This window comes from Podarcis bocagei (genome assembly GCF_964188305.1).
Source record: "Podarcis bocagei genome assembly, chromosome: 4".
Classification (NCBI taxonomy): Eukaryota; Metazoa; Chordata; class Lepidosauria; order Squamata; family Lacertidae; genus Podarcis; species Podarcis bocagei.
Genome location: NC_138128.1, coordinates 47300274 through 47312411, shown reverse-complemented (window position 1 = coordinate 47312411; position 12138 = coordinate 47300274). Strand labels below are relative to the sequence as shown.

Below are 12138 nucleotides of genomic sequence, written 5' to 3'. Positions count from 1 at the left end.
TCATGAAATGCTGGCTGATTGTTGGGGTAGGGGGGGGAAACAGGTGAGTATAGAAGAGGGTGCAGAGTGGAGTATTCTGGAATGTCTTTCATGGCTGGCTGGTTGGCATCCTTGAACAGGAATACTTCACACTGCACCAGCAACATTCATTTCTAGGTTCCGTATGTTTTTACTTATCTATATTCTTTTTTACAGAAATGTTCACAGTTTACAATTCAGGGTTACAACTCATTAGGAATGGTACAAAAGGCATGGACGAGAAAAGAAAATGAGCACATCAAGTATAATGGCCACAGCACAAAACAATTACAGGAAAGGAGGAGCCATGTTGTAATTGGAAGGGGGCATCACTATCCCGTCTCCTGCAAAGCTAGTTGATTCAGTCCCTCAGGCAACGCTGTCCAAGGAATCCACATCTCTCAAAAATGGGCTCAAAAAGGCTGAGCTATGCATATGCTGAGCTAACCAATGATCAAATTTTTGAAACAGAAAATTGTTCACATGACTGTGATTTCCAGGTTTCTTTCTTTCAATATATATAAGAAATGCAGAGAAGTGCATGTTTGGCTGGTAAAAGTGACCTCCTGAGGTCAAACTACTCTGCTTAATCATTTGAAAAGTATTAAGGGAGATTGTAAAGATTAATTCCCATAATAGAATATTTGCATTTCAACCCTTTTGTTTACTTTTGCTCTTGGTTTAAGAAATCATAATGGGAACAATGACATCCAAAATAAAATACATTACATAACCATCAATTAAGATGATGTACCTTTTCCTCTAAACAATGTAATAAAATACCCATTCTCTTAATTTTCAATAGCATCTGTATATTTGATTTCACAATGTTGACTTCTCTGTACTAGGAAAGTAATCCTATTTAATCTGTTTTTAGTAGCCAATGTTTTCTAGTTGATGTCCGACTCCATTATCTTGATTTCTTTTATTTTTAAAAAATCCTTTGGGGTATTGGAAAAACAGCAGGTCAATCATTACAAACGAGTATGTGTAGAACAGGTTTTAGATTTATATCTCAGTAGTTAGTTCAGCTTATTTTTAGAAGAAAACAACCAAAAGTTCTCAGAACACAACTCCTGAACCTCTACTGCCTCTAATTTTTGTAGTTTCCCCATCCAATGCCTTTGATTAAAATTCACAAGGAAAGGTGAGGAATACCACAATCGTATGCATGTCTACTCAGAGGTAAGTCCTACTGAGTTCAACAGGACTTACTCCCATGTAGGTGGGGGTACAGGAGTGCAGCCCCAAAGTGAGTGTAGAATTGATGAAGAATTATATGTCAACAAGCACCTGAGCTTTGACACCACATAATACAGAATGGAGATGCGTAAGAAACAAGATTAAGAGGCTTCAAGACAGTTGCCAAGATTAAGCTTGCCAAAGGCAATTGGAACATGCTATAAATAAAATGTCTGAGCATTAATGTCAATTGCATAAACTCATTCTAAGCGGCAGGGGAATCTGAATCCTGGTGGCAGGTGCCTCGCTGTACTGGTTATGCTGCTTTGTACTAACTGCATTTAGCTAATTGGCAGAGACAAGATATCTGCAGGACACTTCTGCCTTTTAGCTCTCATAATGAAGCAGAGTGAAAAGTTTAACTCAGGCATCCCCAAACTCGGCCCTCCAAATGCTTTTGTGACTACAACTCCCATCACCCCTAGCTAACAGGACCAGTGGTCAGGGGTGATGGGAACTGTAGTCCCAAAACATCTGGGGCGCCGAGTTTGGGGATGCCTGGTTTAACTCTCTGTGAAGGAAAGGAAGATAAAGAAAGTAGGTAACTTGCTGTGAGACGTTTCGAATTCAAAGGGAATTATGGGTGTAGGGAAGGTTGATGGAACTTTAACATCTGTAAACGGATGGAGAGCAAATGAGTCCACTAGATGTTAGCATTGCTAGCAAACTAACAAGGCTGAGAATTCCATATGTTTCCCTCTCAAATATCATTCCTTAAAATAATATAATAATTCATTCCTTCCATCCACTTTCAAACCCAGGGACTGATTTCAAAATTATTTCTGCTACGAGTCTTATTTTAGGCATTAAAAGTGCATTTTAATGCCAAGGTTAGCTATGAGAATATTGCACATAACCTCATGGTTCAATGACGTGCATTAGCCCTCTTCTTCCCTGCCTTGCTAAAATGGGTAAAAATCCCAGAACGATTCACATATAATGCTAGACACACTGTTTACACTATAACACAAATATTATTTTATCAGCAATATTCTGATCTTTCTATCAGAATATAAGCCACTCATACCATCATTTTGTATACATTAAAGATACAACAATGTGACTTTCTCTAACGAACAGTTACACTAACTTCAGCTCACTTAAGATTTCAATAAATCTTAAATGTTACATGAAGCATCAGTAATATCACAGATGTCTGTCATACACTATGCATACACTATCCCTATGCAAAAGCTGCTAAGTATGTCAACTCATGTAATCGCAAAGTATGTCAACTCATAGTGTAAAAAGGATTGTTATGTTAATTGGTCTTGAATTTTAGTTGAACCTCACAGCTGAACTTCCATTTATTCTGGAGCTTTGCCTTACAAGTGCTCAGGAACTCTCAGCTCACGGGGAACTCTCACAACAGAGCTTTTAAAGCACAATAAAATTATTTTTCATGGCTGTACTTCTATTGTGTAATAAAATGATCTACTAAGGATTCTCCTAGAGCCCGGGAAACATATTTTATTTTCTAAACCTAATATTTTTAAGAAGAGCAATTTCATTTAAATAGAAGTAACAACCAGCAAATCCTTATTTCAGGTAAAATGTGAGCCATGCATAAACTATGAAATGTATTTACCCATGTCAGATGTAAGAGAGTTAAATAAGATAATGGAGAACTTTTATGGAGTGCATTCCATGCTTCAGAATGTGCACCAATAGTCTGTCATAACAAAATTCTTCTATTAATGATATTTATTTTCATTATGATTTATTACTTCCAGACCCATCTTGTTTGCTTGGTCTTTGACGTCCTTATGAACAAGAGTGAGGAATGTAAGGTTTACATGGATGGCATCAAGCAGCACTTTCTAACAACAAATACGGTCTGATTCTTGTTCTGCTATGTAGACAAAACATAGGTGAAACTCCACTGGAATTTATTTAGCACTCCAGCTTTGCTCAGGCTTATTAATTAAAGGACAAAGGTGGAAGATATTTTAAGGCTGAGACTACTAAACATATGAACCGAATCGCTTTCTACCATTTTGCATCCTGTTCAAGTCTGGATAATAAAGTAGTGAACACAACCTTTATTCATGTTGTGCTGTTTCCAGAGGGTTGTACTTTTTCCAAAGGGACAACTATGATAATACATTGCAGCAAAAACAACAGAGAGTCCTGTGACACCTTAGAAATGAACAGATTTATTATAACTCAGTTGTAGAGCACATGCTTTGAATGTAGAAAGCCCCAGGTTCAATTCTTGGCATCGCCAGATAAAAAGATATCAATGTGACAATTCTATATAAAAGCACAAGATAAACAAAATCACTCTCTCACACACATGACACTATCACATAAAAAGCTTATACTACAAAAAAATGTTAGTTTTTAAGGTGTTGCAAGACCCTTTGTTGTAATACTGTTTGTACAATGTACAATTATTGGCCTTAAGAAAGATGAGCATTTATCACAGCACAAGCAAAGCAGCACAACCATAGGGTCTTTCTGACTTATGATAATTGGAAAAAGATAAGGAACTGTGACATACACATTTCAGAAAATGGCATTACCAGAAATAATAAGGTATAATGGATTAATTCAGGTAAGATGTGTCCAGAGAATAGAAACTTTTGCTTTCAGCAATAAGGCGACTTACCTTCCCATGACAAAGTCATATTTTCCAGAAATGCACCTACCTAGCAGCTGCACTCCACGTGTGAGTCCATAGACGTCAATCAAAGCCCACAATGGTTCGGTGGTCCTCACTCCACTGAAGAACAACATGGCGGCAGAGTTATTAACCCGGTAAAATACACGTCCCTTTTTGTCCACCCAGAATGCGATGATGTTTCCCTCATTTGCAAATTCTTCCGGGAGGGCCTTGGCCCAGAATCCACTCTGAGAAACGAGGTCTGGACATGCATACTTGGGCAGGGTTTCTGGGTTAATCCTAGAGGGGTCCTTAGAGGTAAATCCAAGCCGAAGAGCGCCACTCCAACAGCACTGCTTCTTTGTGATCTGAAGAGAGGGAAGAATGGATGCATAATCAGCACAATTTGAATTTTTCATTAGCAACATGTCATTGTTTAAGGGATAGAGAATAAATGTGTGGTGTAGCATTACTGAGCTGATGGGGACGAGGGCTTGCATTTACCGTATGTGGAGCAGGGAGGAGTTGGAGGCTTCCAGCAGTACTGGATATGAATGGGTTTTAGAAAAGGGGGTTGCATTAGGAACTATATGATTGCTTTGCCCGTGGTGGAAGGAGTGAGGAAACACTACTAAATAGCAGTATATTGTGGGGGGATGCTCACCCCACAAGGTTATAAGTGATGGCAATTACTTGGAGATTCAATGTTATCTGCAACCAGATCACATAATGCATTTTTGCCTACAATGAACCACTGACTGTCCCTGAACAGGCACCCATGTAGCCTATTCTCATGATTGCAGTAAAAAACATGAATACATGATTTCTGCTGTACTCTTTCGTCTCTATTATTTGATTCAGTTCAATTAGATAGATCACCCCAAAGATGAATGGATTGAAATAAGTAAGCTAGTTACCCTTTACACAAATTAAGGTGTTGAAACCCATTGTGAAGTAAGCAACGCCAGAAAGCTGGCTGGAGACTAAACAGGAGATATTGTAGAAGCTATAGGTCTGGAAATGGTAACATTTATTCATTCTCTGAATTACTCTTGAAACCACCTTTCGTCAATTAAAATGAAGTGGTTTACAATAGGTCAGATATAATAACAACATTCAAATATACAACCAACAGCACACTGATTAAATAAGGCATTAAAACAATAATCAGGAATTTAAAATATAAATCATTACAATATCATACAGCAGCAATCATCATCACTGAATTTCCATCAAACTTCCAGGTAAACAGATGAGCCTTTACCAGAAGCACAGTAATGTAGGTGTCATCCACACTTCCAGGGGAACAAATTCCACAACTGGGGGTTATTACAAAGAAAAACTGCATGCATTCTGTATGTGTGCAAGGGAATGCAATACTGGAATAAAATCACAGTAAAATAAAATAAAATCCAGCAGTAAAGTTTTGAAGACAGGGCTCCTCTGGATATAGCTGAAATAACAGCAACACTCAAAAGCAAAAATAATGTTGAACAGCAAAGATATCCAGTGGAAGCTACAAGTAACTTGCTGGTATTTAAGCAGATTGGGGTTGTTTCTTCAGATAATTACATATATGTATCCACCCTTATCCTTGGTACCTTATCTTAGATGTGATGCTTCCATATTGCAGGGAGTTGCAGGGATTGGACTAGATGACCCTTTGGATCTCTTCCAACTCTACAATTATTTGATTCTGTTATCCTTATCCTTGCAACCCTTATCCTTACAAAAGTTCTAAAGACTGATATTAAAAGCAGTTTATTTAAGGACGTGAGTGCCAAGTGGGTAGGTCTCTTGCTAAGGAGGTTAGATGGCATCTTGCATGCCTGCTTCCGTCAGCTGCTACAGCCAAGGCGGTGCCAAATGTATTGCTTTGCTTTGCTTTCCTTTGGACCACGTCAGTGAGGTGGAGAGTGGGGTCTTGTCTTCTGGCCACCCGAGGACCTCCACAGACACTGTCCAGGCTTGCTATAGTAAAGACCACACTTGCCTCCGCACCACTTGTCAGACTATCACATCCTCAAAGTTGCAACAAAATGCAGCAAAACAAGCTAACTGTACCGAATGTGTAATAAGGAAGCAATAATAGTAGCCTCATTAATCACTTTAAAAAACAACAACAACAACTGTGGGATTATTCATCATAGCAATTTTATTGCAGAACTGCAGGAGCTCGTGGGAAGGAGATAAATGGTGCTTCATCATTATTGGTTTTGTACCATTTTATCTGTACTTTACACTAACTGTATGAGATAGCCAGTTAAATGTTCAAACAATGCAGCACACAAGGCACTCCAGCTATTAATCCTGCAAAGCAACACAGGACAGGGCCCTGGAGGACAGGAAGGGAAAAGAGCGCACAAAGCAAAAGCATAACCCAGAGGATTCTGCTGTGCTACAGAGACCCCAGGGGTATATTCTCAACTTGTATTCTGGGTCTTCAGAGAAAGTAGTTGAGTGTTGACTTAAGTACATCTGAAAATACATTGACTATGTTTGCATGTAATGCTAAACTATGATTTAGCAATAGCTGCACAAGCAGAGAGGAAACTATACAAAGTACAACACTCATGTGCTCCCTAAGAGGAATAAACCAGGGTACAATTTCACTTTTGCCACTTCCCGGCTTGTCCTCACTTGCAGATTAGGTGTGTTAATTTCAAATTAACAAACAAGTTTATGGTTCCTGGTTTGCACACAAGCCAGGAACCACCAAATGCAAAATTGAATCCTCCTGACCATGTGGGGAGATGATAGGAGGGCAGGGGAACGCTTTACTCAGGCTCACAGAAGCTCATGTGCATAATGCTAGGCCATAGTTTTGTGCTCCATACAAACCCTCCCGTTGCGAGGTCCTGGTATGTCATATGAATTTTGGTTCTCGCAAAGAAGTGAATGGGAAAGGCATCAACTCACCTTGAGCCTGACTTGCTCATAGATAACAACTGCCCTGTTGCTGAAGGTGATGGCATTACAGAAGCTAGCCTGACGCTTGACTGCCTTCTGTGTGGTGTCCATGATGATCTGTGACCCCTTGGTATGGGGGTGGAACAGCAGTGGGCTGACTGAGAGAGTTCCACACTGTGGGATGGGCAGGCAATGCTTTTGCTTGTGGTGGCATCGGTGAGATGAAGCAGGAAATGGTCCACCTATGGAGTCTGAGATAGAAAGGAAAAAGAGAGAAACTGAGCTTTAAAAAGGAAAAAAAAATCTGATGAAATTCCTAAAATGAAATCTACTATTGCTTAGCCATGAGACTAATATACAAGAGACCTGTGGGGTAGCATCAAAACCTCCTTCAAACACTTTACATAGATCATTTAAATGTACAGTCCTGCAAACCCATTTAGAACTTTGGGACATATGCTGGAAGAAATTGTACAAGCAATCCTGAAGAAACTGGGTCAGTTTGGCCAAAGAGGGGGGAAATAATGAAGGGCAGAACAAAGCTCATACTCCAAAACTGAATAGCAGTTTGCCTTCTATGACTTTGGGAGGTCATAGATGAAGGCTACAAATAAAATTCCCACTGCACACAGCTTCCCTATGCATTCATGTAGGGCTTTAACCTTCAAATGTGCATATGGAAGGTAGCAACTGAATCACTTTTGTTTAATGAACAATAGTAGGCAATTGGCTCTTGCCTTGAATTACCAGCTGATATATATTGGTTTAAAATGCTGTGGACAATTTGTAAGAGAACAGTGGTTAAAGGTTTTGAGGGAAGCTATGGGATCTCCTTCACTGAAGATTTTGAAAAGACCAAATAAGCAAATATATCAAGGAGATTTAATAGGAAACCTACTTCAGTGCAGATCAGTTAAATAGCTTTCTTGGTTATCTGATTATTCATTTTAATCACTTACATGGATGTCTTAGCTTTGGTCTATAACCCTGTACCTGGTGCTCTGTTGTGTTGCTCATTGTGTAACCTCCCCATGGGGAAAGGTCATAAACCAGTGGCAGAATATATGCTTTGCATGCAAAAGGGGCTAGATTCAATTCTTGACATCTCCAGGCAGTTACGGTACCTAGATCAGGCTTCATATAACATGCTACACAAAGTAGCTGCAATGCAAAACAATCATTTTATGACAGAAAGTAGTTAACCACATGGATGCAAAACAGGGAGTGGCTGTATGGAGATAGTTTCCAGTAAACCAGATACTGCATACGGAAATAAAAAAAGAGCAGTAGTTTGTTAATGAATGGATGAATTCAACAATTCAGCAACCTTCCAAACACAAGCTTTATTATTCTTCTGAAAGGCTGCAAATTGATTTTGTCCTTTCTATACCTATCTCTCATTACACAGGTCAGCTGTTCAGAAATAGGTATTGACCCGAAACCATTTTTTTAAAAGAACAGCTCCCTAAAGGCATTGGCAAAGTCTCTATCATTGCACATATTTATAATCAGGAAATAACAGGAGTGTGGTAACTAGACAGAGTTCAATCTTGTCTTGCCTAAAGCGTAGGGAACTGCCAACCAAAGCTAAGTGAAGGTGACATACAATTAAACAAGGTATCTCTGAGTAAATTATCTCTGAGTACATTCTGAGCAGAGAAGACTCCCTGGAAAAGACCCTGATGTTGGGAAAGACTGAGGGCACAAGAAGGGGACGACAAAGGATGAGATGGTTGGACAGTGTTCTCGAAGCTACCAACATGAGTCTGACCAAACTGCGGGAGGCAGTGGAAGACAGGAGTGCCTGGTGTGCTCTGGTCCATGGGGTCACGAGGAGTCGGACACGACTAAACGACTAAACAACAACAACAACAATATTCTGAGCTTAGGGTTATTTGAGTTCTGTGCCTTATTCCCCAATCACTTTTTTAAAAAGTAAACACTGACAGGCACAGAACAGGGTATAAAAGCCAACCTCTCATAAAACAAGACCCATCAAAAAACAACAAACGGTCAGGTGAAATAACAGCATGAAGAAGAGTGCCAATGCTGTACTGCATTACACTTCTTCCTCTGTCAGTATCCCTTTCCTGACCTCTGGGGCGAAAATCAACACATTTTTATGCCCTGCAAACAACTGCTTTTGTATTTGTGTCACATTTAATCACCAATGACACATCATCCTTTTAAACTATTGCCGTCCATCCACAAATTATGTCACAATTTGAAATAACTGAAAGATTTCAGCAAATGCTTGTAAGAATGCTAGGCTAAAATAGAGCCTCACTGATCGACCAGAACTGTTCTTATGATCTCATATAATATCAACAGTACTCGATTTAAAGATTGTAATCAGACCCTATATTAGCCTTCCCTGTTCCACCATTCAGGATGCAATCCTATGCGCACAACTCCCTGGCAGTAAACACAGTCATACTTACTTAGAATCATAGAATCATAGAGTTGGAAGAGACCACAAGGGCCATCGAGTCCAACCCCCTGCCAAGCAGGAAATGTTTACTTCTGAGTAAACATAACAAAGGACTGCAGTGTGTGTGTGTGTGTGTGTGTGTGTGTGTGTGTGTGTGTGTGTTCTAAAATACTTTTCATTCATAAATTTGATCTACGACTTTGTTATATCGCGCTCTATTCCTGTGTTTTCCCGATTTAGGAGTGTGGGGAGAGAAGGAATTTATGAAAGAGAGGAGGAGGAATTGCCATTATGGTACTCTAACCACCACCTTTTTACATATCAAAATGTAAGAACGTAAGAAGGCAGGGCCCTACTGGATAAGACCAAAAGCCTATCTAGGCAATGTTGGTTCTCCATTGGCCAGACAGATGCCTATAGCACACAAGCAGGAGAAGAGCACATTAGATACTAATATTATGAGAACAGGAGAAAGCATTTGCCTCCCCACTTTCTCCACAACATGCACAATTTAATACATCTGTATCATGTTTCCCTTTTTACTTGCCTTTTTTCTTAACTAAAAGGCCCCAAACATTGTACAAGAATTTTATTGAGTCATTCCAGCTTTCTGATCATTTTGCTTGCCCTTTTCTGCTCCTTTTTCATTTCTACAATATCCTTTTTGAGTTGCAGTGACCAGAACTGTACATAATACTTAAGTGCGGCTGCACCATAGATTAATACAAAGTTATTAGGATATTGGCAGTTTTAAATTTGATTGCTTTCCTAATAATCCCCAACAGAGAATTCACATTTTTCACAGCAAGCCAACATTTTCACTGACTGAGCTGCTGCTTCAGTGAGCTATAGTTAAAGTTTATCATACAAATGCTGGCAAAGATTTGGAGCAATCCTATGCATGCCTACTCGGAGGTAAGTTTCATTTTGTTAAATGGGACTTACGCCCTAATAAGTGCATTTAGGGTTTCAACTGAAGTTGCTTACTGCATTAAGGAAAACAGTTTCCATTTGGTCAGATTCCTGTTTAGCAGGTGGGAAACCATTAAAAATGGACTCTCACATTGGGAACCCCAAATAAAGAACTTTCTACACTGGGGTGGGGAGCCTGTGATCCTCCAGATGTTGCTGAACTATGTCTCCCATTAGCCTGACCATTAGCCACACTGACTGCTGCTGGTGGAAGTTGGAGTTCATCAACTCCTAGATGCCCATCACTGTTCTACACAATTTGGCACCTGACAGTAAGCTCCAACTAGGATATGTCAGCTGAGGATAATGCTTCAAAAGCATTTGAGGAAGAGGACACTAGTTCACAAATGCTTATGCCACAATAGATTAATAAATGTTTGGACCTTTAAAGTGGCAGAAGCAGCAGACTGAGATGGCCTGCTCAGGTGGCCCCATGAGGACAGCATAGATGAAGGCAGGAGTTCATGTCTGAGTGGTGCAGCAATACTTTTTAAAGTGCTGGCCCTAGGGAGGAGATACCATCTGTGCCCTGCTTTGGACTGCAATATTTCTTGGCCTTGCACCTCTTCCCCTCTGCATCCACATACAGTGGTACCTCAGGTTACAGATGCTTCAGGTTACAGACGCTTCAGGTTACAGACTCTGCTAACCCAGAAATAGCACCTCAGGTTAAGAACTTTGCTTCAGGATGAGAAAAGAAATTGCACAGTAGCGGCGCAGCGGCAGCGGGAGGCCCCATTAGCTAAAGTGGTACCTCAGGTTAACAAAAGTTTCAGGTTAAGAACGGACCTCTGGAACGAATTAAGTTCTTAACCCGAGGTACCTCTTAAGATATCATAACCAAATTTTGCTTGATGGTCCCTGAGATCAAGGAACAGGCCTTCATCTATGTTTAGTTACAACTGGATGCTATTTTCATTCAAGATGGAGGGTATGTTTGAAAGGAGAATATCAATACTTGTCTACACTTCCTGTCTTACAGAGTAATGTAACTTAATACAGACATACTAAACATGCAGCTTTCACCAGAATTGCATGCTGACTGAGTGTAAATAGCAATTCACACTTCAAACACCAGTTGTGTAAAAGGAGATTCCAGCTGTGAATATTTTACGGCCATGTTTTATTTCCATGGTCTACAAATCAAACGTAAAAGTTGTTTGCTCTCCTTCAGTGGGCCTCAGATAGAGTACACTTCTTTAAAAAGGAAAAAAAAACCATTCCTGCTGCTAAATATAAACCAGCAGTTAATCTTTTGGAAGAAAGAAAGAAGAAATGCTAGTCATAGTATTTGGGGATCTAGTTCTGGAATACTTGTAAACCTGCCAGCATTCTCTTCCAGTTTAAATACATTTTAATGGAAAGCCTATCCTGGGCACATTTTCCATGCACACTGCAGTAACTTGGAACCTATCCTATTAAATTCCAGTAAGAGTATGAGACAGAATTAGGTGCAGAGATGTTAAAAGCCAAGCCTTTTGAATATGCAAAAAAGCTGGAAAAAAACTGGAAACAGTCGGAACAGAAATAATAAATGAGTAATACAGAACCATCGTAAGAATTAAAACAATGGTTAAAATTCAGTGGGTGTGAATGACACAAGGCAATATCAATGGATTAAAGGGCAGGAACAGTTGTGAATCATTGTGGTGTTTCTTGTGTTATGGGCCACACAGAAAGCACTGGCTCATTAAAGTAGAATTACATTGGTCCCTGACTTTTCCCACTTATGAGATCAGTATGTTGGCCTGTGAGCTCAACCTTCACTTCAGGACAGATTCTTCTTTTCTCTCTCTCTCCCCTGCCACCCCCCCAGTCACTGGAAACAAACTATGAGGAATTTTGCTACAGTCTCTTAAAAGGTTCAGCTTTTCACATAAGTAGAGAGGGTTGCGTGATGTTAAAGGATGAAAACTTTGCACCATGGCAAGTTAGCAGCCTATGGCCAATTCAACTTCCA

The 12138-nt window shown here is 39.8% G+C and overlaps 1 protein-coding gene across 2 annotated transcripts in view; it reads right to left on the bottom strand.

Moving 5' to 3' along the window:
* The window catches only part of NEURL1 (neuralized E3 ubiquitin protein ligase 1), a 126146-nt gene that overhangs the window by 33894 nt on the left and 80114 nt on the right, over window positions 1-12138 (bottom strand). For both annotated transcript variants that reach the window (XM_081192097.1, XM_081192098.1), the window contains exons 2-3: window positions 6785-7026; window positions 3912-4233 (exon numbers count right to left, since the gene is read on the bottom strand). In XM_081192097.1, coding sequence (XP_081048223.1) covers window positions 3912-4233; window positions 6785-7026 — 564 coding nt within the window. The remainder of the gene's footprint in view (window positions 1-3911; window positions 4234-6784; window positions 7027-12138) is intronic.